The sequence below is a fragment of the Sceloporus occidentalis genome, unplaced genomic scaffold (genome assembly GCF_023333645.1).
Source record: "Sceloporus occidentalis isolate IW3139 unplaced genomic scaffold, rSceOcc1.0.p SCAF_24, whole genome shotgun sequence".
Lineage (NCBI taxonomy): Eukaryota > Metazoa > Chordata > Lepidosauria > Squamata > Phrynosomatidae > Sceloporus > Sceloporus occidentalis.
This window is the reverse complement of record NW_028317004.1, coordinates 8,642,534-8,669,377: the sequence shown is the minus strand read 5'-3', so window position 1 is coordinate 8,669,377 and position 26,844 is coordinate 8,642,534. Positions and strand designations below refer to the sequence as shown.

At 41.9% G+C, this 26,844-nt stretch overlaps 1 protein-coding gene across 1 annotated transcript in view; it reads left to right on the top strand.

Annotated features, from left to right (window-relative positions):
• Positions 1–26,844, top strand: part of LOC149300581 (intermembrane lipid transfer protein VPS13A-like) — a 72,063-nt gene that overhangs the window by 26,556 nt on the left and 18,663 nt on the right. Inside the window, 25 exon segments of the mRNA XM_089485091.1 lie at positions 84–187; positions 648–815; positions 6,543–6,850; positions 7,256–7,403; positions 7,556–7,679; positions 12,157–12,287; positions 12,775–12,941; positions 13,346–13,569; positions 14,734–14,966; positions 16,758–16,850; positions 17,188–17,547; positions 17,624–17,725; positions 18,224–18,382; positions 18,978–19,239; positions 19,612–19,772; positions 20,432–20,535; positions 20,879–21,161; positions 21,799–22,194; positions 22,534–22,638; positions 23,079–23,225; positions 23,591–23,719; positions 24,244–24,377; positions 24,798–24,927; positions 25,305–25,537; positions 26,224–26,371. Of these exon segments, the coding sequence (XP_089341217.1) occupies positions 84–187; positions 648–815; positions 6,543–6,850; positions 7,256–7,403; positions 7,556–7,679; positions 12,157–12,287; positions 12,775–12,941; positions 13,346–13,569; positions 14,734–14,966; positions 16,758–16,850; positions 17,188–17,547; positions 17,624–17,725; positions 18,224–18,382; positions 18,978–19,239; positions 19,612–19,772; positions 20,432–20,535; positions 20,879–21,161; positions 21,799–22,194; positions 22,534–22,638; positions 23,079–23,225; positions 23,591–23,719; positions 24,244–24,377; positions 24,798–24,927; positions 25,305–25,537; positions 26,224–26,371 (4,553 nt within the window).

Below are 26,844 nucleotides of genomic sequence, written 5' to 3'. Positions count from 1 at the left end.
AAATCAGTGTTGATTTGCCTCAGTTGTACATTGTGTCTTCTCAGTAAATATTAAATGAGTGTTGAAACTTCTTTCCCTCGTAGGTCTTGATTCTCAGGTGATCATGAGTAAAAAAGCAACAAACATTTCAGCTAAACTGAAAAATATTGTTATTCAAGATCTGGATAGCAATGCCCTCTATAAGAAGGTATGCTGATATTTAAAAATACTTCAGTATTTAAAAAATATTTTTCTAAGACCCAAATGTTGAAAAGTGAAAATTAGCGCTATATATATATATATATATATATATATGTGTGTGTGTGTGTGTGTGTGTTCCACTTGCTGTCAGAAGCCCTCCTTCATGTACATGGATGTTAATACCAAAATACAGATACTGATAAAATACTGATACAGATAACCCTTTATTTTAACAACATTAATATCTATTAATGGGAACTTGTCCACATTTATTGATTTATTGAAACAGAGTAATACAATTCAGTTGGATTCCTTAGCTATTTAAGTGCTGCTAAGTGCTTTTGTAGATTATTTTCTGTACCAACCAAACAAAAATGCGCAGAAAGAAGCAGAATTAGTTCTGATTGTTGTCTAGTTCATCAAACTCATTGAAGAGTCATGTCATAAAGTATCTTTGCTTTATTCAGGCAGTTTGCATAACTGGAAAAGAAGTCTTCAATCTTCAAATGTCATCCTACGTTGATGCCACCCAAGGTGCTGCCTATACAGATATGAACATCGTAGACAGTCATATCACCTTAACGGTTGGCTGCATCCAAGTCATTTTTGTCAACAAATTTGTTTCGGCAATTTTGGTACGTAAACAATACTATGCAAACTCACTTGTCTATTTTTACTATTAACCCCTTAAGGACAAAAGGGGTGTCCTTAAATGACAATGCATTGTGAGCCCGTACATGTTACAGGCTTTGTCGTGAAGGGGTTAATACTCTGGTCAGTCTGCATATTCTATTACCGTGTACCATTGTTTGATCCGTGTGCTTACTGTTATATTTGAAATAACGTGATATTAATTATGTGATGATGTCTATCTTTATTCTGATACCAAGAAGCCAGTCTCCAGTCATGTTAGTTGTTGACATAACTGTTCCTTTGTGTGTCTTCTTTTGTGCAGTCCACCTGCATTTCTTATTCCCTTCTTCTGGATTACAATACTTCCAGTAGTAACAGTTAAGACAAGTTTCAGAATATTGCCTGTACATTTGAATGAGCAAACAATTATATCTTAAAAGGAAAAATCTAAGATAATTTTTCCTGTCATATAGTGTCAATACCACGGGGTGTCGCTCTTCCTAGGGACAAGGACCTAGAATTGAAGCGGTTAAGATTACCTTCTTACCCCTCCTACTCCTCCCTATAAGAGCCCTGGCAGCCCCAATACCTCCAGTTCTTCCTTGTCCCTTGTCAGGGACGGACCTTTTCTTTTTTTCGTTGGTGGGACACACGGGTTGTGTCCGGGGGTTCCCTCTGATTGCTCCCCGGGTGGTGAGCAGAGCGAGGCGTACCGTCCGCATCGGCGGACGTTACGGAGTTGTTTAGACGCCACGCTCTTATGCCGGCAATATTGGAGCATGCGCACAGCGGTGGAACGCACGCCAGAGGGCGCTGCGTTCCACCAAAGAGCACTGGCACACTACTGAGCATGCGTGACACAGTTTCTCTTGTTCAGGGCGCGAAAACTAAATTGTTTTCGCATATATAAGGCTGTGCTGCCCAGTCTGACAGCAGAGGAGCTTGTCAGCACTGGTATTTCCGTGTCACCAGCCCCCCCACACGGATTGAGGAGTTGTAAGGTAGGATTTGGTTATCTTAGCCCTTCAAATCCTCTGCCCTGTATTTTGTACTAAAATTTTTTTCTTCCTTTCTTCTTATTAGATGTCTGGTCCGGTTTCACCAGATAAGCCGGATAAGGAGAAATCTATTACACCTGCTCCAAAAAAGGCTGTTGTTAAGACTAAACATTTATCGTGCACTGAATGTGCCACTCCTTTGCCGGATGGTTGTAAAAAGAAATTTTGCAATGCCTGCTCCGCTGAGAGTTTGGCAAAAGAGAAACAAAAAGACATGCAGTCTTTCTTAGGTTGGTTCCAGGACAACCTGGCACAAACGTTTGAAACGTTTAAGGCAGCAGCAGTTAAGCCTGTGGAACCCGTAAGGATTAAATCCCACAAACGTAAAAGGGCATCAGCTTCCCCTCATTCTGATTTGTCCTCTGGAGAGGTCTCTAGCTCATCCTATACGGCTTCATCTAGCAAAGAGTCAGAGGATGAGACCAATTTTCCTCCACAGGAACTGCGTAAATTTGTTAAGGAAGTCTCACGGCTTTTTCAAGATTCAGACCTGTCGGCGCACCCTAAAGGGTTGCCTATGTTACCTAACATGCAGAATCTCATGTATAGAGAATGGAATAATCCAGGCAAGAGCCTTTATCTCTAAGCACTTTAAGCAGCTTTTTCACCTTCAGGGTGATGAGAAATGGGAAGATATCCCTAAAGTAGATGTCCAAATAGCCCAGCTTTCCAAGCGTACTAAGCGGATAAGAGGGCAGAAACGTCCTGTAGACGGATGTTCCAGTCATCTGGGTTCCAGTGCAAGGTGGCGTTATCTAGCGCATCTGTGGCTAAAGCTCAAGGTATCTGGTTGCAGTCCTTAGAGGGTAGTCTGTCAGAAGGTTTGTCTAAGCTATTTAAAAACCTTAGGCTGGCTAATAGCTTCCTGGTGGAAGCTGCAGAAGAGAGCCTTAAGCCATCAGCCCGTAACATGGGTTTGTCTTCCGTGGCTAGAAGAGCCTTATGGCTACGCTCTTGGGCAGCAGATACTGCTTCCAAATCTACACTATGCGATTTACCCTTTGAAAGAACCAAACTATTCGGTTCTCCCTTGGAGGAATTGATCAGACACATGTCAGATACAAAAAGCACTTCCTCAGGATAGGAAAAGCAGATGGAACAAACGATACCAGTATAGACCTTCCAGGCCCTTTCAACCTGTGTTCAAGGCTCAAACTTTTCGTAAACAACACGAGAGGAAGTTTCAGGAACATCCTAAGAAACCAGAGGGCAGGAAGTTCTGACGGTGTTGGAGGTCGTTTGCAATGGTTCCTGCCAGAATGGAGACAAACCACAAGCAACCCCTGGGTCCTCAGGATCATTGCGGACGGGTACAGGATAATTTTTTTCAGAATTCCACGTCCTCTGTTCCTGATTTCATTTTACCCTTCTCAAGTGAAGAACTCAGCACTGTTTGCCGAAAGCCTTACCCTTCTCAAAAAAGGTGTCATAGAACCTGTTCCAAAGAATCAGGAGTTTCAGGGAGTCTATTCTCGTCTCTTCCTGGTCTCAAAACCAGATGGGTCCTTCCGTCCAATTTTGGATCTAAAGAGAGTCAATGCCTGCATTCCATACCGTCACTTCAGAATGGAATCCATTCTCACAGTTACCCACCTGTTGAGACAAGGGGACTTTATGGTTACACTAGACCTAAAAGATGCTTATCTCCATGTGCCAATCGCCACAGCTTCCAGGAAGTATCTCAGGTTTGCCATGAGAGTCGGGACAAGAGTTCGTCATTTTCAGTTCACTTCTCTCCCTTTTGGCCTGTCGTCAGCTCCTCGGATTTTCACAAAACTTCTAACCCCTATTGCAGCAGCTTTGCGGAAAAAGGGAGTCACAGTCGTCCCTTATCTGGACGATTGGCTTCTGAAAGCAAGTTCGTCTCAGGAGCTCCTGGCACATCTCAGGTTTATGACCCGATGCTTGGAGGATCACGGCTGGATCATAAACCACAAAAAATCCAACCTTATTCCAACCACGAAGATCCATTTTCTGGGGCTCATAGTGGATTCCGTCTCATCGAGACTATATCTACCACGTTCAAAGATCAAAATAAATAAGGAAACAGGTTTCTTTTTTACAACAGAATCCAACCCTTCCCTTCAGGATGGCTATGAGTATCCTGGGCAGTCTTACAGCTTGTATTCCGGCAGTAAGCTGGTCCAAGGCACAGTTGAAACCCCTTCAATGGGACATCCTGCAACAGTGGTCCAGGAGACTGGAGGATCTGGACGTCGCCTTCACGGTGTCCAAGCACGTTTTACTCCGGCTGAATTGGTGGAAAGCGAAGGGGCGCCTCGCCCAAGGGCGATCTTTTCTACCACGTCATTGGGTCACTCTCACCACGGATGCCCCCAAGGTAGGCTGGGGAGCTCATTTGAATGGCCTCTGCAGTCAGGGCAGCTGGTCCTTAATCGATCAGACCCAATCATCAAACTTTCGGGAACTGAAAGCTGTGTTTCTGGCGCTCAAGACATTTGGTCAAAGATTACGGGGGGAAAGCTGTGAGAATTCAGTCCGACAATGCCACCACAGTCTCATATATAAACAGGCAGGGTGGCACCCGAATTCCAAGGCTCCAGGACCTGTCAGACGATCTCATGCTCTGGGCCCAAAGGAATCTAGAGGATTTAGCAGCGACACATATCAGAGGAGTGGACAACGGTCTGGCAGACGATCTCAGCAGATCTCGTTGCTCCCAAGCAAACTGTACCCTGGACAAGAGCATCTTCTCTCTCCTGGTTCAAAAATTCGGCTTGCCAGATATAGACCTTATGGCGACCAGACAAAACAGCAAATTGCCAATTTTCGCCTCCCTTTACAGGCAGGACAATCCTCCGCTGCTAGACGGAATGTCGGTGGTTTGGTCTTTCAAGATGGCTTATGTGTTTCCTCCAGTGGCCATGATTCCTCGGATCCTACTCAAGATTCGGGTAGACAAAGCCAGGGTTTTAGCTATTCTCCGTCATTGGCCGAATCGAAATTGGTTTTCGGAGCTGCTCAGCATGGCGATTTCAGTGTGGGAACTGCCAATCTCCTCCCGTCTTCTGGAAAACAAGAACCTTTCCAGGGATGTTCTTCTACAGCCTGGCTGCTGCAAGGATGATCCTCCAGGGCAGAGGCATTTCCAATTCTATGACAGAGGTCCTCCTGAGTTCAGTACGAAGATCTACGTCTACTATTTATCTTCGAGTCTGGAATAAATTTCTTCACTGGTGTGTTACAAAAGGTTTGGATTTTTCTTCTCCCTCAAGTTCCATTCTGGACTTTTTACAGGAAGGTTTTTCAGCGGGTTTCTCCTGTCTGAATTGGCTTCGCAAGTTCTCGTCAGACGTTTCTTTAAGGCAGTCACCATTCAACGGCCACCCAGACGTTCGCATTTTCCTTCCTGGGATTTGACATTGGTCCTTCAAGCACTCTGCTCCGAACCGTTCGAACCTTTGGAAGATGTGTCTCTCAAGTTTTTATCTCTCAAGACGGCGTTTTTGGTAGCCATTACCTCGGCAAGGAGGGTCAGTGAGCTTCAGGCTCTTTCCGCGGCTCCAGAATTTACGATTTTTCACCAAGGTAAAGTCGTTTTGTACGTTAAGCCTTATTTTTTGCCTAAGGTCATCTCTGAATTTAATGTCAATCAGCCGTTGATTTTACCCTCCTTCTTCCCGTCACCTGCTACTCCGGAAGAAACGCTCTGGCACACTCTAGACGTCCGCAGAGCTCTACGGATTTATATAGACCGCACTGCTCCTTTCCGCTCAATGGATCAATTGTTTGTTAATTATTTTGGTAGATCTACAGGCCATGCGGCCTCCAAGCACACGATATCTCGATGGCTTTCCAACACTATTTGCTTAACCTACACTCTCAGCGGTCAGGTTCTTTCATCTCACGTTACTGCTCACTCCACCAGAGCTATGGCTACGTCCTGGGCTGAAAGGTCTTCTGCATCCCCGGAAGAAATATGCAAGGCAGCCACTTGGTCTTCTTTTCACACGTTTGTCAAGCATTACCGGCTAGACATCTTCTCCTCCTCTGATGCTGATTTCGGGCGTAAGGTGCTCCAGGCGGTTACCTCGTGACTATATTCCCCACCCAGAGGGGGCATCTTGCTATATCCCCGTGGTACTGACACTATATGACAGGAAAAATAGTAATTTTACTTACCGTAAATTCTTTTTTCCTTAGTATAGTGTCAGTACATATATCCCTCCCTGTACGTTTTTGTATTAAAATTATTTTTTGCAAGCTATCTTGTGTTCTTGGTACTTTCTGGAGGTATTGGGGTTGCCGGGGCTCTTATAGGGAGGAGTAGGAGGGGTTAGGAGGTAATCTTAACCGCTTCAATTCTAGGTCCTTGTCCCTAGGAAGAGCGACACCCCATGGTACTGACACTATACTAAGGAAAAAAGAATTTACGGTAAGTAAAATTACTATTTTTGTTATTGTGCATTTATGTGTTGCCCCAAACAAATGTGAAACTAATTTGTATTTGTCTGTAAGACTTGGGTCTCATTTACAATGTTGTATTGAATGTTTGATCTTTCGTGAACGCGGGTTAAAATAGTTAACTTTATAATGTTAATGTTGCCATGATGCTTTTGGTAGGTTGGTGTATCTGTTTCTAACGTAGTTTGTTTAAAGGCAGTTTTTCTATCTTGATGACTTACAATTATTTTTGTCAATTATCTCTAGGATTTTGTAAATCGTTTTCAAACGGCAAGAGATGCATTAGCAGAAGCCACTGCCCACGCTGCAGAAAAAGCTGCCACGGGCGTGAAGGAATTAGCCCAACACAGCTACCGGCTAGCTCTGGATGTTAATATCAAGGCTCCAGTTGTGATCATACCACAGTCATCCACATCTTCTGACATCTTGGTGGCAGATCTTGGTCTTATCACCATTAAAAACCAGTTCTTCATTGTAACAACAAAAAGTCGCTGTAGCCTTCCTCCTGTCATTGACTCCATGACAGTGAAACTTAGTGAGCTAAACTTATACAGGTAAAAGACCAGAGAAAAGAGATGTAGCCACGTTTAAGAGCCGATTAAGCCTGTATGTCAAATGCTAATGGCATAGTTCAGATTGGTGACCATATTGCATAGAATGAAGGAATGTTGTTGGAACGATCACTTATTTTGCTCCTTCTAACAAAAAATTCGGAATGACTCTAAAATCTCAAGTGATCCATGAATCAGTCTATTATCATTTTTATATCAATTGTCTTTTTTTCCTGACAATGTTAATACTGTGTAGTTTGGGTTTCCCGGATGATAGGTTATGTGATTGTATAGAACAATTCTGCTAACCACCTTTCTTTGTGACTGCCACATATTTGCCTTTACTCTGTCAATCATACAATGATGGTATAGAAATAACACATTTCTGCATGTTTTTTTATATTTCAGGACTGTATTTGAAAAAGATTCATTGCAGCCAGAATTAAAGCTACTTCAGCCACTGAATTTGGATATAACAGTCGAACGTAATTTGGCAGCTGATTGGTACAATGATATTCCCGATATCAAAATCACTGGACATCTTAAACCAATGAATGTAAGATCTGTTTACACAATTGCGTTCAGTTCTCTTATGATTAAAGCTGTAGTATTTAAGCAAGTCCTTTTTTAACACACCAGTATCTATTCATGCAAGATCAAAATGTGTTTTTTTTATTTGGTGTTGAAACTTGCCTTGTTGCTCTGTAGCTCGTTCTTGGCCAAGAAGACCTGACTTTGATCCTGAGGACACTGAATGAAAATTTAGGAGAAACATCCCAAAAAATTCCCCTGACCGATTCAGAGCAGAAGATGACCGAAACCAGCTGCAGTGGTGAGAATAGCAATAGCTATTTCTATGTAGTGACTCCAGAATGGGTCAATAAAGTGTGTGTGTGGTTTTCTGTAAAACTGTAACCTGTTTGGCTTTTTTAACCCCTTAACGACAATCCACGTACATGTACGGGGTGATGATGCAATGCGTTAGTGACAATGCCCGTACATGTACGTGGTCGCGAATATTTGCCGGTGATCGCGGCATTTTCGCCGCGATCGGCGGCATTGCGGTTTTCCTGGAAGCCTCACAAGGGGGCTACACAACCTCAGTGTATAGTTAAAAAAAAAAAAAATTGTAAAAAAATAATATATACCGTATTTGCTCGATTATAAGACGACCCTGATTATAAGACGACCCCCCAAAATCTGAATATTAACTTAGGAAAAAAAGAAAAAGCCTGAATATAAGACGACCCTAAAGGAAAAAAGTTTTACCAGTAAATGTTAATTCATGTAAACTATTTTTTTAAATAAAAGCTATGATTGAGAAAAATATTTTTTTTGTTTTTATTTCCTTGTATTTTCCAACCTGTCCCCCAGTTACGCACATCTGCCCCCAGGCTTGCCACACCAATATGGCACTGTGGCCCATGATATGCCTTTTAACCCTCTATATGCCACTGTGCCCCATGGTATGCCTTTTGACCCCCTATGTGCCACTCTGCCTCCAGAAATGCCTTATACCCCTATATCCCATTCTGGCATTTAGGGGGTTAAAATGCATATTATGGGGCAGAGTGGCATATAGGGAGGTATAAGGCATTCCAGGAGGCAGTGGCATTAAGGGAGTTAAAAGGCATTGTATAGAGCACTCTATAAGGCATTTCAGGAGGCAGAGTGCTCTATTAAATGCCCCCTTAACGCCACTCTGCTTCCTGAAATGCCTTATAACTCCCTATATGCCACTCTGCCCCATAATATGCCTTTTAACCCCCTAAGTGCCAGAGTGGCATATAGGGGTATAAGGCATTCCAGAAATGCCCTATGTCCCCCATTTAACACACACACGCACACACACTTACCGGTGCTTCCAAATTCCTGCTGTATTGCCGGGGCAGCGGGTTGACGTCTCCTTCCGCTGCAGCCGGAAGGAGGTGGAGTTGGCAGCGGGGGGTTGTCTGCGTCCGTCGCGGATACCTTTCCCGGCTGTCAGAGATCAGAGTTCCGGCACCTGTGCGGGGAACTCTGATTTCTGACAGTCGGGGAAGGTATCCGCGACGGACGCAGACAACCCCCGCTGCTAGCCACACCTCCTTCCGGCTGCAGCGGACGTTGTCTACGCGGATCGCGTAGACGTCAACCCGCTGCCCCGGCAATACAGCAGGAAGCACCGGTAAGTAAGTGTGGGGGGGGGAGACAGGAGGATCCAGGTCCCCTGCAGCGGTGCGGGGGATCTGGATCTTAGTCTCATAATCAGACCTCTATTTGAGGTCTGATTAGAAGACGACCCCGATTAGAAGACGAGGGGTATTTTTCAGAGCATTTGCTCTGAAAAAAACCTCGTCTTATAATCGAGCAAATACGGTATATGGTTACATGTAAAAATAAATCCCTACTGTCACGAAAAAGTGCAAATAGATATATATGTATAAGTTTTTTACGCACAAGTCCTACAATTAGCGCTAAATCTTCCCAAAAAATTCCCACACGGAAAGAGTTAAAATATTGGCATTATAAATGCCCATAGGGTGTCTAGTATTAAAAAATGTATGATTTGATGGGGTAAATCGAATTGTCCGGCTTCAAAGATGTCCCAAGTATGGGCCGCGGGCACAGAGTGACCAGATGTCTAAATGGCAAAAAAATACACACCTCACAAAGGTGGCCTTTTACCTCCCAAATAACCCAACAAACCCATACATGTGGGGTATCACTGCGCTCAGGAGATGTTACTGAACACATATTGGGGTGTTGTTTGACACGGACATATACCAGGAGCGATAAATATATACCTGAAGTACAACGTGTATGAAAAAAATACAAAAATTTTTTACAACACTAAAGTTTGACAAAGACTAGTGGTAGAATTAGTACATGGAAAGGGTTAAAATACCAGCATTTGAAATGCCTTGGGGTGTCTAGTCTTTAAAAATATATGGTTTGATGGGGTAAATTTCATTGGCCGGCTTCAAAGATACCCGAAATGGCACATGGGGCAGAATGGTTTTGAAATAGCAAAACGCTACTGGTATTTATTGCCCCATAATGTGCAGAAAAAAACATAAAAACATTGGGTATTTCTAAACTCAGGACAAATATTAGAATCTATTTAGCAGGTTTTTTCATTAGTTTTTGCAGATGAGTAAAAGTTTTTTGTTCAAAAAGTGAGAACATTTTATCACATTTTATAAATTTTTTTTATAGTAAATTAGATGATATGATAAAAATAATGGTATCTAAAGAAAGCCCTGTTTGTCCTGAAAAAAACCAATATATAATATGTGTGGGAGCACGAAATGAGAAAGAAGAAAATCACAGCTAAACAGCAACACTGAAAAATGGTAAAAGAGCCATTGTCCCACAATATACTATGAGTAAGAACCCCTATTGTCCTTAAGGGGTGTCAGGATCCACTCTCTGCTGCCTGAACCATGGCTGAATTGTACTTCAGGTTAATACATCTGCTACCACTAGTGGCCACCCTCCACCCTCTGGAGTGATCTGAACCTGATTATCAGGTACAGCTGCGCCTTATGAATTGAGTGAAGCCCTGCCTTTAAAAGACCTGCCCTGCCCTTCAGTCAGGGCCTTGGCATTGAAGTTGTAGGACTGCCTTTGCTCTGAGCCGCTACCCGTGCCCGAACCCGTGCCCGTGCCTGAACCCGTGCCCGTGCCTGAACCCGTGCCCGTGCCTGAACCCGTGCCCGTGCCTGAACCCGAACCCGTGCCTGAGCCCGAACCCGTGCCTGAGCCCGAACCCGTGCCTGAGCCTGTTCCTGTACCCGTGCCTGAGCCGGTACTCGTGCATGATCCAGTACCCGAGCGTAAGTCCGTACCCGGGCATGAACCTGTACACGTGCCTGGCCTAGTGGTACTCCGTTCCCGTCCGCCCTGCCAGTGGGCCTCCGTTCCCGTCCGCCCTGCCAGTGGGCCTCCGTTCCCGTCCGCCCTGCCAGTGGGCCTCCGTTCCCGTCCGCCCTGCCAGTGGGCCTCCGTTCCCGTCCGCCCTGCCAGTGGGCCTCACCTGTACCTGTGCCTGAACCTGCCTGTGGGCTTACCTGCTAGTGGGCCCGCACCCGAGCCTGTACCTGTGCCTGAACCTGCCTGTGGGCTTACCTGCCAGTGGGCCCGCACCCGAGCTTGTACTTGTGCCTGAACCTGCCTGTGGGCTTACCTGCCAGTGGGCCCGCACCCGAGCCTGAACCTGCCTGTGGGCTTACCTGCCAGTGGGCCCGCACCCGAGCCTGTACCTGTGCCTGAACCTGCCTGTGGGCTTACCTGCCAGTGGGCCCGCACCCGAGCCTGTGCCTGAACCTGCCTGTGGGCTTACCTGCCAGTGGGCCCGCACCCGAGCCTGTACCTGTGCCTGAACCTGCCTGTGGGCTTACCTGCCAGTGGGCCTGCACCCGAGCCTGCACCTGCACCCGAGCCGGTACCTGCACCTGCACCCAAGCCTGTACCTGCACCTGCACCTGAGCCTGTACCTGCCTCAGCTCCCATCTCTCTGCCTCAGCTCCCGAGCCTGCACCTTCCTCTGCTCCCGTCTCTGTGCCTCAGCTCCCGTCCTTTCCAGTTCTGCTACTCTGTCTGTACCTATCTCTCTGTCACCATGCATAAAGGAGTACAGACAGAGTTCCCCGTATCCCCTCCACGTGGACTCCTACCTGACCTGCTCGCCCTGGTCCTGACAAGGGGTTAAAATCTTTTTTTAGATTATTCTGAAACTGTCTTATTTCTATCTAGCGGTTTCCATTTTTTGGATGTTAACTTTTAGGCACTTTGTCTAAATTTGTGTTTAAGGGCAGTGTTACTCCTTTGCCCCAGTGGGGCCATACTCTTAAACGGCAATGTGTAGGAAGTTTTACTCATGGAAAGTTACGTCTGGTTGTAAGCATGAATGTTTGTTTGTTTTTAATTCACTAATAATGTCTTTGCTTCTCTACACACTCTAAAGATGTTGAAGTTTCCAAGGCACAGCCGATATGGCTGTATAGGGTCTCCAGAAGGGCCCCAGGACCTCACTTTGCTATCCTGAATACATATTTTGCCGCATAATTGCATTTCTTTATCATGGGTGACATGAGGAAAAGGAGTTGTCTTTTTTGAGCAAGGACACGTTGAGGAATTAAGATGATACGTTGGGAAGGGGCTGATAAATTGTTACTGGATCAAAAAGATCTGATGGTGGACCTGGGGATTGCCTTTATGAAAGAGTATCTTTAATACATTTTATTAATATGAAGTTTCTATGGTGTGATGAGATGAAAATGCTGCTCTGATCTTTCTTTTCAATCTCTTTTTTATCTTTATTACAGGAACTACTGTAGTAACAGCTGCAGTAGTGGAAACATATGCACCTGTAAAAATCAAAACAACTTTGAAGCTCGACTTCCAGTTCGACTCCCTCACATTAAGACTGTATAGTTCCAACTCAAAAGCAAACCATGTAAGTACATGAGCAATGTGAATTATTTTGAATATGTGCTACAGGGTTACCCTCTGTCAAGTTAGAGCTTAAAGGAAACAAATCCATAAATTCAAGCACTTGAGTGGTAGAGTTATGAAGCCATAGCTTGCTTTGCGACCTTGGGAACCCAAACACAGTTGACAGATTAGGCCTCAATGTAAAGGCTTCATGGAAAAACGAGATGTCTTCTCATGCTGTTCTGTGTTACAGCCCCAAAAACAAGATGTGGCGATCAGGGGCCATTTAGGATGATCAGTGGCCAATATGACAAGATATTATGTTATATATATCTGCGTTCGGCTTTAGTGCATCACAAGGTGGTGCATTGTGCTGCTTCTGGCCCCACCGCTTACCATGCCCACCAACTGTGTTCCTTTTGTGGCACCCAAGGGGGTATGAAAGTAGTGGCTCTCTATAATATATTGTTATGTTAGGTTATACTGAATAATTCATTTATTTTTAACAGACACGTCTCAGTCAGAGAGATGATGCTTTGAAACTTGCTGAGTTCAGACTAGGCTTGATTTCCACTGCTGTCAAAATGTCCTCCGATGGGACAATAAGCGCTGCTCTCAAACTAACAAACTGCACATTGGATGATAAGAGGGAGGCTATACAAAAAGCAAGTCCCAGGTAATATGACAGGAGACCACTACAATAATTCTGTAACAGAATGCTCGATGAATGGAGACTTTTTGGTTTGAAGTACCAGTAATGTTTAAGTTTAACTTTTAAGACAATGATTAAGCAAAACATACTTGAGTTTGCATTAAGTATTAGACGTACCAATGGGCCAAGAACTATTCTGATTAATTTTTCGGTTCCTTTTTTGGCACATTCGTATTCGGGCAACACATTTTGTTGTCTGCCAGTTTGGTTTGGCTGTTTTTAATTCGGGAACAATTCACTCTAATTCACATGTCCACGTTCACTATCTCACACTGTCATTTTCATTCACGCTCTAAATGTTTTCCTACCTTCCCTGCCTACCACTTCCAATTTTCTCTTTAATTTGTATTTTACTTTTTATATTTTAGAATGCTTGAAATGAAACATGGGTTTGAGAAAAATGTCATGGTGGACGTGGCTTATAAACAGGGCAGAGAAGGCACAGTCTTGGATGTAATTGTCCGTGACATCTACTTGTGCGCAAGCGTGGAATTTCTCCTTACAGTGGCAGACATATTTCTCAAAGCCAATGAGCAAAGTGCTGCTGCGCAACAAAGCATTCTTCAAGCAGCAAGCATTCCCAAGGACACAGGTGGGACCTCATTGAAGACTCTATATAGAATATTAAATACTGCATATGCCAGGGGCGTCCAACCTGCGGCCCTCCAGCTGCTGCAGGACTACGTCTCCCATCCTCCTCAGCCAGCCCCTTAGCTGAAAGAGCATTATGGGAGATGTAGTCCTGCAACAGCTGGATGGCCGCAGGTTGGACGCCCCTGGCATATGCAAATATCCACACTGTAGAATTTGATGGCGATATATAAAATAATTATGTATTTACATTCAAACATGGAGTCTCAGGTGGAGAAAGGCAGCTTTTCCTTATTGTAGAAAAGGTCTCATGTACTCATGTACTGATCCCTGCTCACAGATGGGTATACTTTTTTAGGCAACAAGAGAAGAAAAGTATCTATTGTTAGGAAAAATTGTCTGTTTACAAGCATCAGTGACATGAGTGCCCAAAGGTTAAATTACCGTATTGGCCCGAATATAGGCCGCACTTTTTCCCCCCACTTTAAGTCTTTAAAGTGGGGGTGCGGCTAGCGCCCGACGCCCGGGACATGCAGTTCCGGGCGCCAGGCAGGCAGCAGGGTTAGGATACAGATCCCCCGCAGCGGTGCAGGGGACCTGCATCCTACTCGCCGATACGCTCAGACAACCTCCCCTGCCAGCACTTCCCACGGGGGGGTGCCGGCACGGGAGGTTGTCTAAGCGCATCGTGCAGACGTTCAGCGGCGATGCGCGTAAACAGCCTCCGCTGCCGGCACGTCTGCCCGATGTGCTTTAACAATCTCTCTTGCCGGGAATTTCCACGGGGGGAGTCCCGGCAAGGGAGATTGTTTACGCGCATTGCCGCAGCCGGTGACCGTCCGCACGATGCGTTTTACCTCTGCCCCCAAGACTTACCAGAGCAGACTCCCGGGTGTCTTGCGGGGCCGGCGAGGGACATCTACGCAATACGCGTATACAACTTCCGGTTCCGGCACATCCGCTGAACCAATACGGTATATTAAAAAAAATTTCTATAAATATTTTTGGATAAAAAAAATGCAATGCGAGATTTTGTGGACTACAGCATCTGTAACCCACAAAACCAGTTTCTCCAAAGTTGTAGAAAGGGTGTCAGACTTGTGGAAATATGTATGTTCTGCCTAGATTGAGTTTCTTTAACTTTTTTGCTTTGTGTTCGTTTCAGCGGCCACACAACAGGTGTCTAAAATGGAAATTAATGTAATGGTTAAAAACCCTGAGATTGTTTTTGTGGCTGATCTAACAAAAGCTGATGCCCCGGCACTGGTATTGACGACTCAGTGTGAACTGTCCATTAAAAACGGCACTGAAACGCAGCACATGACTGCTTCTGTGAAGGACTTGCACATGCAGGCTTGTCCTTTTCTGCCAGAGAAGAGAGCAGGAAACATCACAACTGTGAGTGGCATTACCTCTCTACACACATATATCTATGTAGAAAGATAGGGGAGGTATTATTTTATGTCATTATAGATGTATCTGTTTTCTGTGTATAGCTTGAAACTAGGGCTGCAACTAACGATTATTTTAATAATCGATTAGTTGGCCGATTATTTTTTCGATTAATCAATCGGATAAAAAAAATTAAATTTTTTTTCCATTTAAAATAATGTAATAAAAAACGTACAATTTACACTTTCATCTCTTTATTGCAATGGCCTCTCTCTATTCACCTTCTTATTTTACTGACATAATAATAAAAGCTAGAAGAACCCAAACACAGTGTTTCTCAAACTAGGTCTTAATACAAAGTTATTAGTAAATATTAATTCATATGTTAACTATTTTTCATATTTAATAAAAACTATTAGAAAAAAGCCTTGTTTAAATTTTTTTTATTTACCAAACTGCCCCCGGTTATGCACATCTGACCCCCAGCTTGCCACTCTGCCCCCATATATGCCTTATACCTCTTATATGCCAGTGATATGCAACTGAACCCCCTTATATACTTTTTACCCCCAGATATGTTTTATGCCCCCCTGATATGCCTAATATCGATATGCCTTATACCCCCTATATGCCCTGAAATTCATAATACCCCCCATACACCACTATAACTCACCCATACACCACTCTGGCTCCTCCCCCTACCATACACCACTATGGCTCCTCCCCCTCCCATACACCACTCTGGCTTCTCCCCCCTCCCATACACCACTCTGGCTCCTCCACCTCCCATACACCACTCTGGCTCCTCCACCTCCCATACACCACTCTGGCTCCTCCACTCTGCCTCCTCCCCCCTCCCATACACCACTCTGCCTCCTCCCCCCTCCCATACATCACTTTGCCTCCTTCCCCCTCCCATATACCACTTTGCCCCCTCCCATACTCCACTCTGCCTCCTGTCAGCCACGGAGGTTCACAAGACACCAGGGAGCCGGGTAGAGAGGCAGAGTGCCGAATGGAAGGGGGAGGGGCCAGAGTGGTGTATGGGAGGGTGGCTCCCATACACCCCTCTGACTCCTCCCCCCTCCCATACACCGCTCTGCCTCTCTACCCGGCTCCGTTACTGACAGGAACTTTCACTGCAGCTTCATAGAAGCCTCAGCGTAAGTGAAGGTGAGTAACGGAGGCTGTCTGTGCGATGCAGACCCCCACCGGCTGACAGAGAGGATGATCCTCTGTCAGCCGGTGGGGGTCTGTACGATGCGCACAGACAGCCTCCGTTACTGCCCTTCATTTACGCTGAGGCTTCTATGAAGTCAGTAACGGAGCCGGGTAGAGAGGCAGAGTGATGTATGGGAGCGGGGAGGAGTCAGAGGGGTGTATGGGAGGGGGAGAGAGACGGAAGTGAGAGACCGGCCGACAGTGAGGGGAATCCAGGTCCCCTGCAGCGTTGCGGGGGATCTGTATTCTAGTGTTATAATCCGATCTCTGTTTGAGGTCGGATTATAATTTTTATAATCGATAAAAATCGATTCGATTAATCGATAATGAAAATCGTTGACAACGATTTTCATTATCTATTATTATCGATTAGTTGTTTCAGCCCTACTTGAAACACAGAGTTGGGTTGACACAAAAAAAATAACCAGAACAAATGTGGCTTGAACAAGAGGACATGCCCGAGAGTGAAGGTTGAGACATTTAGTGGATAGCAAGAAAAGGCTAGACTGTTTTAATTAAATGTGCAGTGAAGTTATTTTTTCTGTACTGAAACCTGTGTTATTTATCTATGTGCAGATACTTCAACCGTGCGATCTCTTTTTCCAAAGTATCCAGTCTAATGGTGGTCCACAAATGATAGAACTGTCCTTAAAGTCACTGATGCTGAAGGTATGAAGTAAAATTTGAATAAATTGCTACGTTCTAAAAGTAGAGGTGGGGAGTGTTTAACTCTCATATCAAACGGTGGACTCAAATCAATGTACAATACAGAGCAACTCAAAGCTCCCCTGAAGGGTTTCATGAGAACAAACAACATATTCGCTAATGAGAATAGAGAAGTTGACTGGCTCTAGCACTGCTGCAACCCTTAAACAAATGTTTCATACCCTAAATAAAATGGATGGATCAAGCACTAACTCCTCTACCCTCACATACCATACGTTATGTTATAAGTCAAGTGATTCCTCTCTTTCCATTGCATCCAATGTGCTTGTCGTTTCTGTAGGTTTCACCAGTTATTCTAAACACAGTGATTACAATTACCTCAGCTCTCTCTCCCAGCAAAGAGGCAATCACAGAAGTAACAAGCCCAGTCCCTCCAGATCTCTGGAAGAAGAAAGACCTGAAAGATTTAAAACTTTGGTTTCTCGAAGAAACCAAGGAAAGTGAGAATGTAGCCAGTGAGAAGGATACGTTGGTGCTAACTGGAGAGACCCTTAAAGTCAACATTGAATCGATCATTGTGTCTCTGGAAGCTGGTGTCGGACACAGAACATTACCTATGCTTTTAGCTAAATCCTCATTTTCTGGAGATGTAAAGAATTGGAGCACTCTCATAAACCTGCACAGCCAGCTCGAATTAGAGGTACGGCCTATTTGCAAAGATTGGAATATTTGTTCAGATGCTCATAATTTAATGATGTAATTTGTGTCATTTTCAGGTTCACTATTACAATGACATATTTGGCGTTTGGGAGCCATTACTGGAACCTCTTGAAGTTGATAAAAGTGATGCCTTTCGACCCTGGACTCTTGGCATAAAGGTATCTTGGTTGTGAAACTAGTTCTTTCATTAGCAATGTTCCTTTTTCTTTTCTTTTTTCTCTCACATGAAGCTTACCACTATCGTTATAAATTAATTCTAGATTTTGTCTGGTCAACTTACTTAATGTGTGGTGAGTTAACTACCGGCTTTGGTTTTCGTGAAACCATGGCATTATAGTATAAGCAGGAATAAAATTATTAATTAAACTCTACTATCAATACCTACATTTGGGTTTTGCTTGTCATTTTGCATGTTGACTGTCATTGTACCTCCTTCCAATCTCAATCCTGTCTCTCCTGGAATTTGTATACAATGTTTTTTGCATTGGCTTTAAAAACTGCAAACCATGTTCTGGATACAATTTTTAGATTCATTATTTTAATTTTGGCCTTTTGTTGATTTGAATCCCAAGACTCACGGACTAGATTTAACTTTTAGAATTAAAATACAAACGTTAATTGTTTATTTAATGGAAATTCTTTTTTTTTCACTTTAGATGAAGAAGAAATTAAGAAAGCTACTTTGTGAGATAGATGGTGAAGAAGAGAATTACAAGATACCAGAATATATAACGGCAATTAACATCTTCTCAAAAGACCACCTGAATATCACTCTCTCTAAATGTGGTCTTCAAATGCTGACCAACTTAGGACAGGTAGGCATCATTTAAATACATACAATACAGTTTGTTACCTGGGATTGGATATTATTCTTTCTTTTCACCGGTTATATCACACACAATGTGTACAGATGAGTTGAATCTGGGACATAGTGTGTGTAAGGAAAAAAAAAGGCAATGTTTAGTGTGGTAAAAGTCTGGCACATGTAATGTTACTTGACTTACTTGCAGTCAAGACATTCTGGTAGCTATGTAGAAAGATTAATTCTGGTGCCATAAAGTAAAAGTATGCAATGGTGAGAGCAACCAATAAAATAAACCCACTAAATGTTATAGAATATGGATAGACTAGATTTGTTTCTATCCAAACTTAGTTTTTTTATGTTTTTCATAAAGTGGGTGGTGTGATATCCACTTAATTTAATCAACTCATAAAATGGACCGAATATAAGAATTATTTCAGATCCAATGACATTTGAAACGGTTCCAAAGTAGACACTGCACTGATGGCTAGAAACTAATTGTCCATTACTTCTATAAATTGGTCAGTAGGTAACAATATAATATGTAACATATAATATTCCTTGTGCAGTTCCAAAATAAAATCATTGCCCCTTGGTTTCCTTTATAGGCGTTTGCTGAAGCCGCTAGCAAAACAGCTGATGTGTTCAAAAAAGACCAAGCTCCATTTGTGGTCAAAAACTCTCTTGGACTTAAAGTCTCTGTCTCTCCCAGTGACTTTTTCACCCCCTTAAACGCTGATATGGTATCAAATTGTGTTGGGTTGAATGACGGAGAAAGCCTTAGCATGGATTACGTTCAGTCTAAGAGGCAGAGTGACAAGTTCTCTGCAATGACCAGTCTGAGCAGCAAGCACTTCTACATTCAGCTTGGTAAGTGATGGAAGAGGGGGAGATATTTATGTAGTGATTCTTTCAATTGTGGAAATTCCACCGCAAACGCCAAAAATAAAACGCTACCTTTTTTAAGTATACTGTGACAAAAATGTTTTATTTTCCTGTAATTCAGGGGATGAAACATTTTAGGAGCTTTTCAAGTTATTTTAATAAGCAATATGTTCTTGCCATTTTATTGGTACATTTTAAATATCGTTTGATAGCTTGTTGCATTTTATGCCAATTTTATCTCTAAACACACACAAAAAATGCATGTTGCAAACTTAACTTTGATTCACATATATTAACTAATTTACATTATCTTAGAAATATGTTAATTAATGCTCCCTTAATTTTATTGAATGTTAGTACCATTGCAACACACTATGACTGACAAGATCCCATTAACCAAAGTGGGTCGAAGTCTTTACTCTGTACGACACTTGGACTCTGGTGTGGAAAGATGTATTGTTTGTCAGGTCGATACGGTGGAGGCAACCAAATGCATTACAATCCGATCCCCATTACAGGTATGTTGTACTTCTTTACTGACCACTGTTACATGACTTCAAATGCCAGGGCTCTGCTTCTGTAGGACACAAATGAAGAGATGCTCTAGAAGCTGTGCACCGACCTCCGGAGTATAAATGAATTGGTTACGGGGGAGATATTTTATATCTCTTACGGTCCTTTGAACAGATATGCACTGGTGTCCCTTCAAGAGATCTTCTGTTGGTATTACAGCTCAGGTGCTTTTTCTCTAGGCTTAGTTGCCCTAGGTTGGAATGCTCCAACTGCCCTTTACTTTGTAAGTGGTGTGTGCTGGAAAGGGGATGATGAACAACATGTGTAATATCTAGTATTTGGTAGAATTGGGTCATAAAAATGGAAAATAATTGATGCATCTTATGTCTTATAAGAGTATGTAGCCCCTTGTTGGGGAGCCCTGCAGTGAATCTTCTAATAAGGCTACAGCCTTAAATAAGAGCATTGAGTATTATGTGAAACAAAAAGTGGTTCTTTCAGAAGCACCATTCTATTCAAAAGAATAGACTTATGCTGGCAAAGATAGAACCTCTTCTCCCTACTGAGCGGTGTTATTCCTTTTACCAAAACCACTAAGGCGGAATAATCTGTCATTCTTAAGTGTCTAGCGTTATTGTGCTTAGTGCTTTCTGTGACTCTCCAGATCCGAAATCATTTCTCAATTGGATTTGAAATTTATGAAGATGAAGTCTGTTTAGGGACTGCTGGACCAGAATCGGACTTTAACGTTCCGTTGCCTTCTTACAGGTAAACTAGAATTGTTACCTATTATAGTTTAATATATTTACACAAAAAGCTTGCAATGATCATTGCTTTTAATTTTTTATTTAGTTAAAAAAAATTTTTTAAAAAAATCATGCCATAATGAGATCAACCATTTATCACCATAAGGTATTGTAAGAAATTTCAAAATCATACATTAATTGTTTCTGTAGTTATCTACTTATAGTGGAAGGCACTTCAGTCAACAGAACAGAAAAAGTTAATGTTGATGAGGGTGGTTTATTATGAGACCTTATTGGTTAGCCTGCAGCTGGTAAAGAAGAAATGTATGGTTATAAGACTTCTGGATATTTCCTCTGTTTTATAGATCCACCCTGTGTTTGAAGCCAGAGAAAAACGAAACATATCAGATGTGTGATGGCATCAGCTTTGAGGATATCATAAGAAGTAATGGTAATCTACTGGGGAGGAAATGCCAGCCTCTAAGATCTAAAACTGACTGCCTTATCATAAACATTGCCGCATTGAAAGATGTCCTGATTTCCCCGGTGTGCACAAATGACAAGTGGGACCTACCGTATGTGGTTCATTTGTGGCCAACTGTTCTCCTTCGTAACCTATTGCCTTACCAGATTACTTACTGCTTGGAGGTAAGTTTACTTTCACACAGGAGCTTGAAGCTTTAGTTTACATTTCGAGTTGGTTCTGCATCGGAAGCACAACATAGTCCCTGATTTATGGGAATGGATTCAACTAACAGATTCACCCCTGTCACAAACTGTTACCAAAGCCCCTGTGCCCAAAATGAAAAAGGAATCAATTTAGTAGGCTGAAATGCAATATCACATACGCACGTGACTCTTAGATCAGTCATCGACAGCACACATTAGGATTGTGGTTTACTTGAGAGAAAGAGATGTTTGTGCCTTAAGTTGCTTCTTACGTGCTGTGGTTTATTCATTAACCCTTACATTGAAGGGAAGAGGAGATGTGTTTAAACTTTCAACTTATCAACTTCCCAATGTATGAAACGGACCAACCCCTGACAATTCTCTGGCACGAGTTCCTATGGTATAATAAATAGTTAAATTTATTGAAGAAATCTCATGGATTTATCCTTTATTAAGGACTTATTTAGACTGCACAAGTCACTGTTGGCCCTTCATAATGAATGCTGGCATTGGTGACTTCAGATATTTAAGCTTGTCTCGCATACAAACTCATGAGAACACTGTAAGGCTTTAGCGTTGTTCACCAGACCTTACAAATCCATGTTTTCTCTTGCAGGATTTTACGGACAACTCTGTTCTCATAGATGAAGGATGCTCTGCGCAGATCCATGATGCGGTCATTGACCAAACTACCCTCAAGTTACAATTATTGAATTATCTTGACCTAAATTGGATTGGCAAATACCACATACAAAGCAAGCAACAGGACATCCACTTCATAAAGCTGCATTCTGATGCTGAGTTTGAGAAGACAGAGCTAGATATTGCTGTTCACATCACATATGCCACTGGTCAAACCATTATCGCAATCCACAGCCCGTACTGGATGGTGAATAAAACTGGGAGAATGCTTCAGTACAAAGCAGATGACGTGCACCGAAAACATGCTGCCAATCACAAGAAGCCTCTACTGTTTTCCTTTAAGCCAAAAAACTTTTTCCAAAATAACAAGGTAATAAAACCATTGGGTCGGTATGCGGATGCAAACAAATAAGTTAGTCTTTATTTTTTTATTTTTATTTAGTTTCCAGTTATTAAATGAGGAGCAAACTGGAGCGGGTGAGCAGGACTGCCTATTAGAGACATAATAGTATGCAGGGGGTAGACTTAAAAATTGGTTTGTCAATAATGTCATACATTTTGTAAAGGAACTCTAAAATTGCAGCTAATGTTTAGTGTTTTCTCAAATACATATCTCAATTAGTGGGGGGAAAAAGTGTCATTAGTTAAATGATGAATTTCGATTTATGCTATTTTGTATTTCGCTGAATGTTGGAAATCTGATTTTTAGGTGCAGCTTATGATAACAGATAGTGAACTCTCAGATTCATTTTCTCTGGATACTGTTGGCACACATGGTGCTGTTAAGTGTAAGGGTAAACACCTGGACTATCAAGTAAGTAACTTTGTTGCACCCCAAATCATTTTTGCTTTCTTTATACTGGTATAGGAGTTGTTGCTGGAATTAAAAAAAAAAAAAAAAAAAAAAAAAAAAGCACGCAATGCGGGTGAAGAATGAAATATTTAAAATGAAAACTTACTGGGGATTGGCTTCTTGTTCGCAGCCAATTAGAGGATGTGATTTTTACCATGGTCACTCACCAGATTATGTACAGATTGGAATAAATGTATAGCAACTCCATATGTGCAAATCATCTAAGCCCACAGGGGATCAACAATGCATTCTGGTCTGAAAGGATTTATATATACAATATTGATACGCTATTTCTAACTAATGATAATAGCACGCAATCATTTTGTTGACTTGTTTCGGGAAACTGCAAAGAAGACGTATTCTTATGTGTAAACAAAATCTTATTTTATCGCCAATTTTAGGTTGGAGTCACCATTCAGGCCAGCAGTTTCACTCTGACCAGAATTGTCACTTTTACCCCATTTTTCATGATTACAAACAGAAGCAAGTACCAGCTGCACCTTATGGAAGAAGGCGTGGAAAAAGTGATCACTGTTGGCTCTGAACAGGTCAGCTGTAATTCTAGATTCTGTTTTAAAATACCGTTACTTTATTTTCTTAAATGTTTCCTTTTCTTTAAAATTGAGACCCTCTCATGTGCAAGGTGGAACATATTCATGAGCTATATATTAACTATAAAGTAATGTTGAGAGTGCCACATGGACGTCATAAAGTTATATGCCCAAGGTCAGGATACAAATACATACTGGGTTCAAGCAATATAATTCTAAGAGGGGTTTGTCCTGTTCTGTATATAAATATCTATCTGAAGTAGAAGTTTATATTGGTTTGCTATAATAATACATGTCGGGAGCATTATGTTTAGAAATGATTTGCATTACATTGTTTTCTTTTTTTCTTTCTATTGTTTCAGTGCGTACCGTTCTGGCCTATAAGCAGCGATAACAAATTGGTCGTTCAAGTTGAAGGCTCCCGGGTACCATCTAAGAAAATCCATTTTAATAAGCAAGATAACAGCATGTTACTTCGCTTGGATGATAAGGTATCCTGTTGTACTAAAGAACACTAGTGTCCTCCAGGGCCCATCTCTAGTTGTATTGCTTACAGTGGAGCTAAATCAACTCAGCTTGCACCAAGACTGTCCTACGATTTCTCTTTGGACACCATTAATGGGTACCAGGGTGTGCAGAAAGGCTGCTTAACCAGATGGCTGTTTTCACTAAATACATACTCCAAAGCTATATTGGTCAGCTATATTATGTTTATGTAATTAGTAATTAAACCTCAAAATTGTATTACTGTCTAAATTACACCAGTGGGCAATGAGCTGGATTTAATAACAAAATAAAGCGAGAAAGAAAGAAACAATAATTTTCTGTAGCATAGGATGCAGTGCAATGAAACTACAATAAGTGGGATTATTTTCTGGCGGCATCACTGTAGGCCACGTATTGATTTCTGCAGCTAACCACTATTTATCGTACGTGGTTGTTTGATCTGTGCATCTGATGTGTTAAATATGTTAACAAAATTCAAAATAAATCGCTGTTCTATATAATTTGACAGTTTGGAGGAATATTAGTGGATGTCACCTCCAGAGAACATTCTACCGTCATAAACTTCTCAGATTACCACAAAGGGGCAGCGCCATTTCTTTTAATCAACCATACGCATTCAGAAACCTTAGAGTTCTACCAGAGGTAAGATATAATGGATTTTTCTTCTTACCTTCAGATCTTTTCAGTTGCTATTGAGAGGGCCAGACATACTTTCCATAAAGGAACACCCCAGCACTAGTACAGTATGTACTGCAGTACATTGAGCCTGAATTTACATGCATTTTTTTCAATTAAAGCTAGAAATTTATTGTCTCGTTTTCCCTTTTCTTCTGCCAGCTTTGACTGTAGCAGAAACTGTAAGCCACACTCTGGTTCAACTGGTGTACTTGATAATATTGATGACTTTTTTTTTACTATTGTATGCTAAGGATGGGCCATTGCCTTTGTAATTATTTTCATGATACACTCGCTTAAGTTGTGGTGTAATCTCTGTCCTTAGTTATTGTAGTATATGGGAATCTGTCCAGTTACTGTGACACAACACCTTGCCTTCTCTTACAGCTCTGTCAATGGCGAGACAGACAGCCTTCCACCCGGAAAAGCTATGCTGTATGCGTGGGAAGATCCAACAAGCCAAAGGGAGTTGTCTTGGAAATGTGGCAATAACACTGGAAGTGTCTTACAAACAGAAGTCAGTATTATTTTGCTTTCTTCCTTAGATTTTGTGTTTACAAAATTTCTCAACAGTTTTCCCTGTTTTTCTTTTTTTTTTTTAAATCTAATTACATTTTAATACAGCCAAGTGACAGTGGTGCAGAGGTAGAGAGTCTGTATGTACCCTGGCTTTTTGTGCTATATTTTTTTTCATCAGACCTATAATATTGGTTCATGTGATGTTTTTTTCTTTTTGGGTGGGCAATAAGTCTATAATGAAACCACATTGTGTGGCCAAGGTTTGTATGTTATAAGCAGTATGTATTATTTATGTGTTTGGGCAGATTGCATTTATTCATTCAAAAGCCTATCTAATAACTGACAATGGTGACCTATTTGGGTTGTTTATCATAGGACAGAGTTGAGTATCTGCACGCGGAGAACAGCATTGTCTACCTTGTGTCTTTCTTGGAAGGACTGCAGCGCATTGTTCTGTTCACTGAAGATAAGGATGTCTTTGATGTGACTTATGACAGCGAGAAAGCCGAGTTATCAGAGCAAGAAGTCACAATATCCCTCTCAAACGTGGGCATTTCTTTAGTAAACAATTATTCAAAGCAAGAGGTTTCTTATATCGGGATTAGCAGGTATTTTGAACTAAGAGCTCAAAACTTTGTTTCTGAGAATATTTATACAGAGTATAACAGTACATTTAGTTGACCTTGAATTTTATCAGGTCATTTGCATTTTTTTACTTCATCCTCTTATGTCACATAATACACCAAGCAAAAATGTGAAGATGAATATTGAAACAAAGGTTACGAATATTCATATTTGTATTTAGTTCATCATTGACATTGAAGTATCATCCATAAGTGTGCTTACGAGCTAACTCCAAAACGAAGACTCATGCGTGTTAGATTTTTGTATACGCCACTGCTTTATATTTAGTTTTTTCTCGATAAGAAAATGCATAATGCCAAAATATCTGTAGCTCTTCATTAGTTGCCTTTCAACTGAGCATGAGTACAGTGAGTAGACCTTGTTTTCACCATGTTACTCAAAGCTGATGGTTGCAGCCAAGTGGCAATGATGGTTTAGAAAAACCTGGACCGATGGTTCTTTTTATTTCACAACACAGTCTTTAGTGAGTAGGATCACTTGTCTGAAGCTACAGGACTACGATTATTAAAAGAATAGTTCCCTTATTATTACATCACATCAACTTTGGGAAGCAGGCACTTGGGATTTTGTTTTATGTTATTGTTGTCTTTCTAATGTACACTAGACAATTTCAATAATTCAGTTTTGTTTTTGTGATTTCTCCATTTAGTTCCGATGTAGTTTGGGAAAGTAAAAAGAAGACACGGTGGAGACCACTCAGTGTAAAGCAGACTGAGAGGCTGGAGGAAGCCTACAAAGAATACAACGAGTCTGCTCCAATCGACAACAGAATTGTTGAGTTGGATCAAGAAAACAAGGTAATGCTTACACATGGGATTAGTTTGTATTGGCAAAGGTACTATACACCTAACTTATTTTTCTGGAATACTGGAAAATAATATTCCAAGCTGGCCTTGGATAACACACTAATGCTAAAGATTATACCAAAATAACATTAACATACATACTGATACAAGCTGAAAGGAGGGCCATGTTCGTGTAAGCTTAGAATGTATTAGGAGGTTGTTCGGGGATGAGATAGAAGTGAAGAGCAGCATGAATGAGGACGGTTTGATCAAAGGGGATCCTTTCTCAGCTTCTTTTAATTCCAGTGGGGCTGTATTACACTCATGTGTTTCATCCACACAGTGTAGCTGCATGTAGGAATAGAAGATAATCATTTCACTTTGTTTTAACATTCTCTTAATAAATCTAGCACATGGTTTCACTATACATGGACTACAGTGAACTCTTAGTTTTGCCTGTGAAAGAAGGTCCAGGCTTACCAACT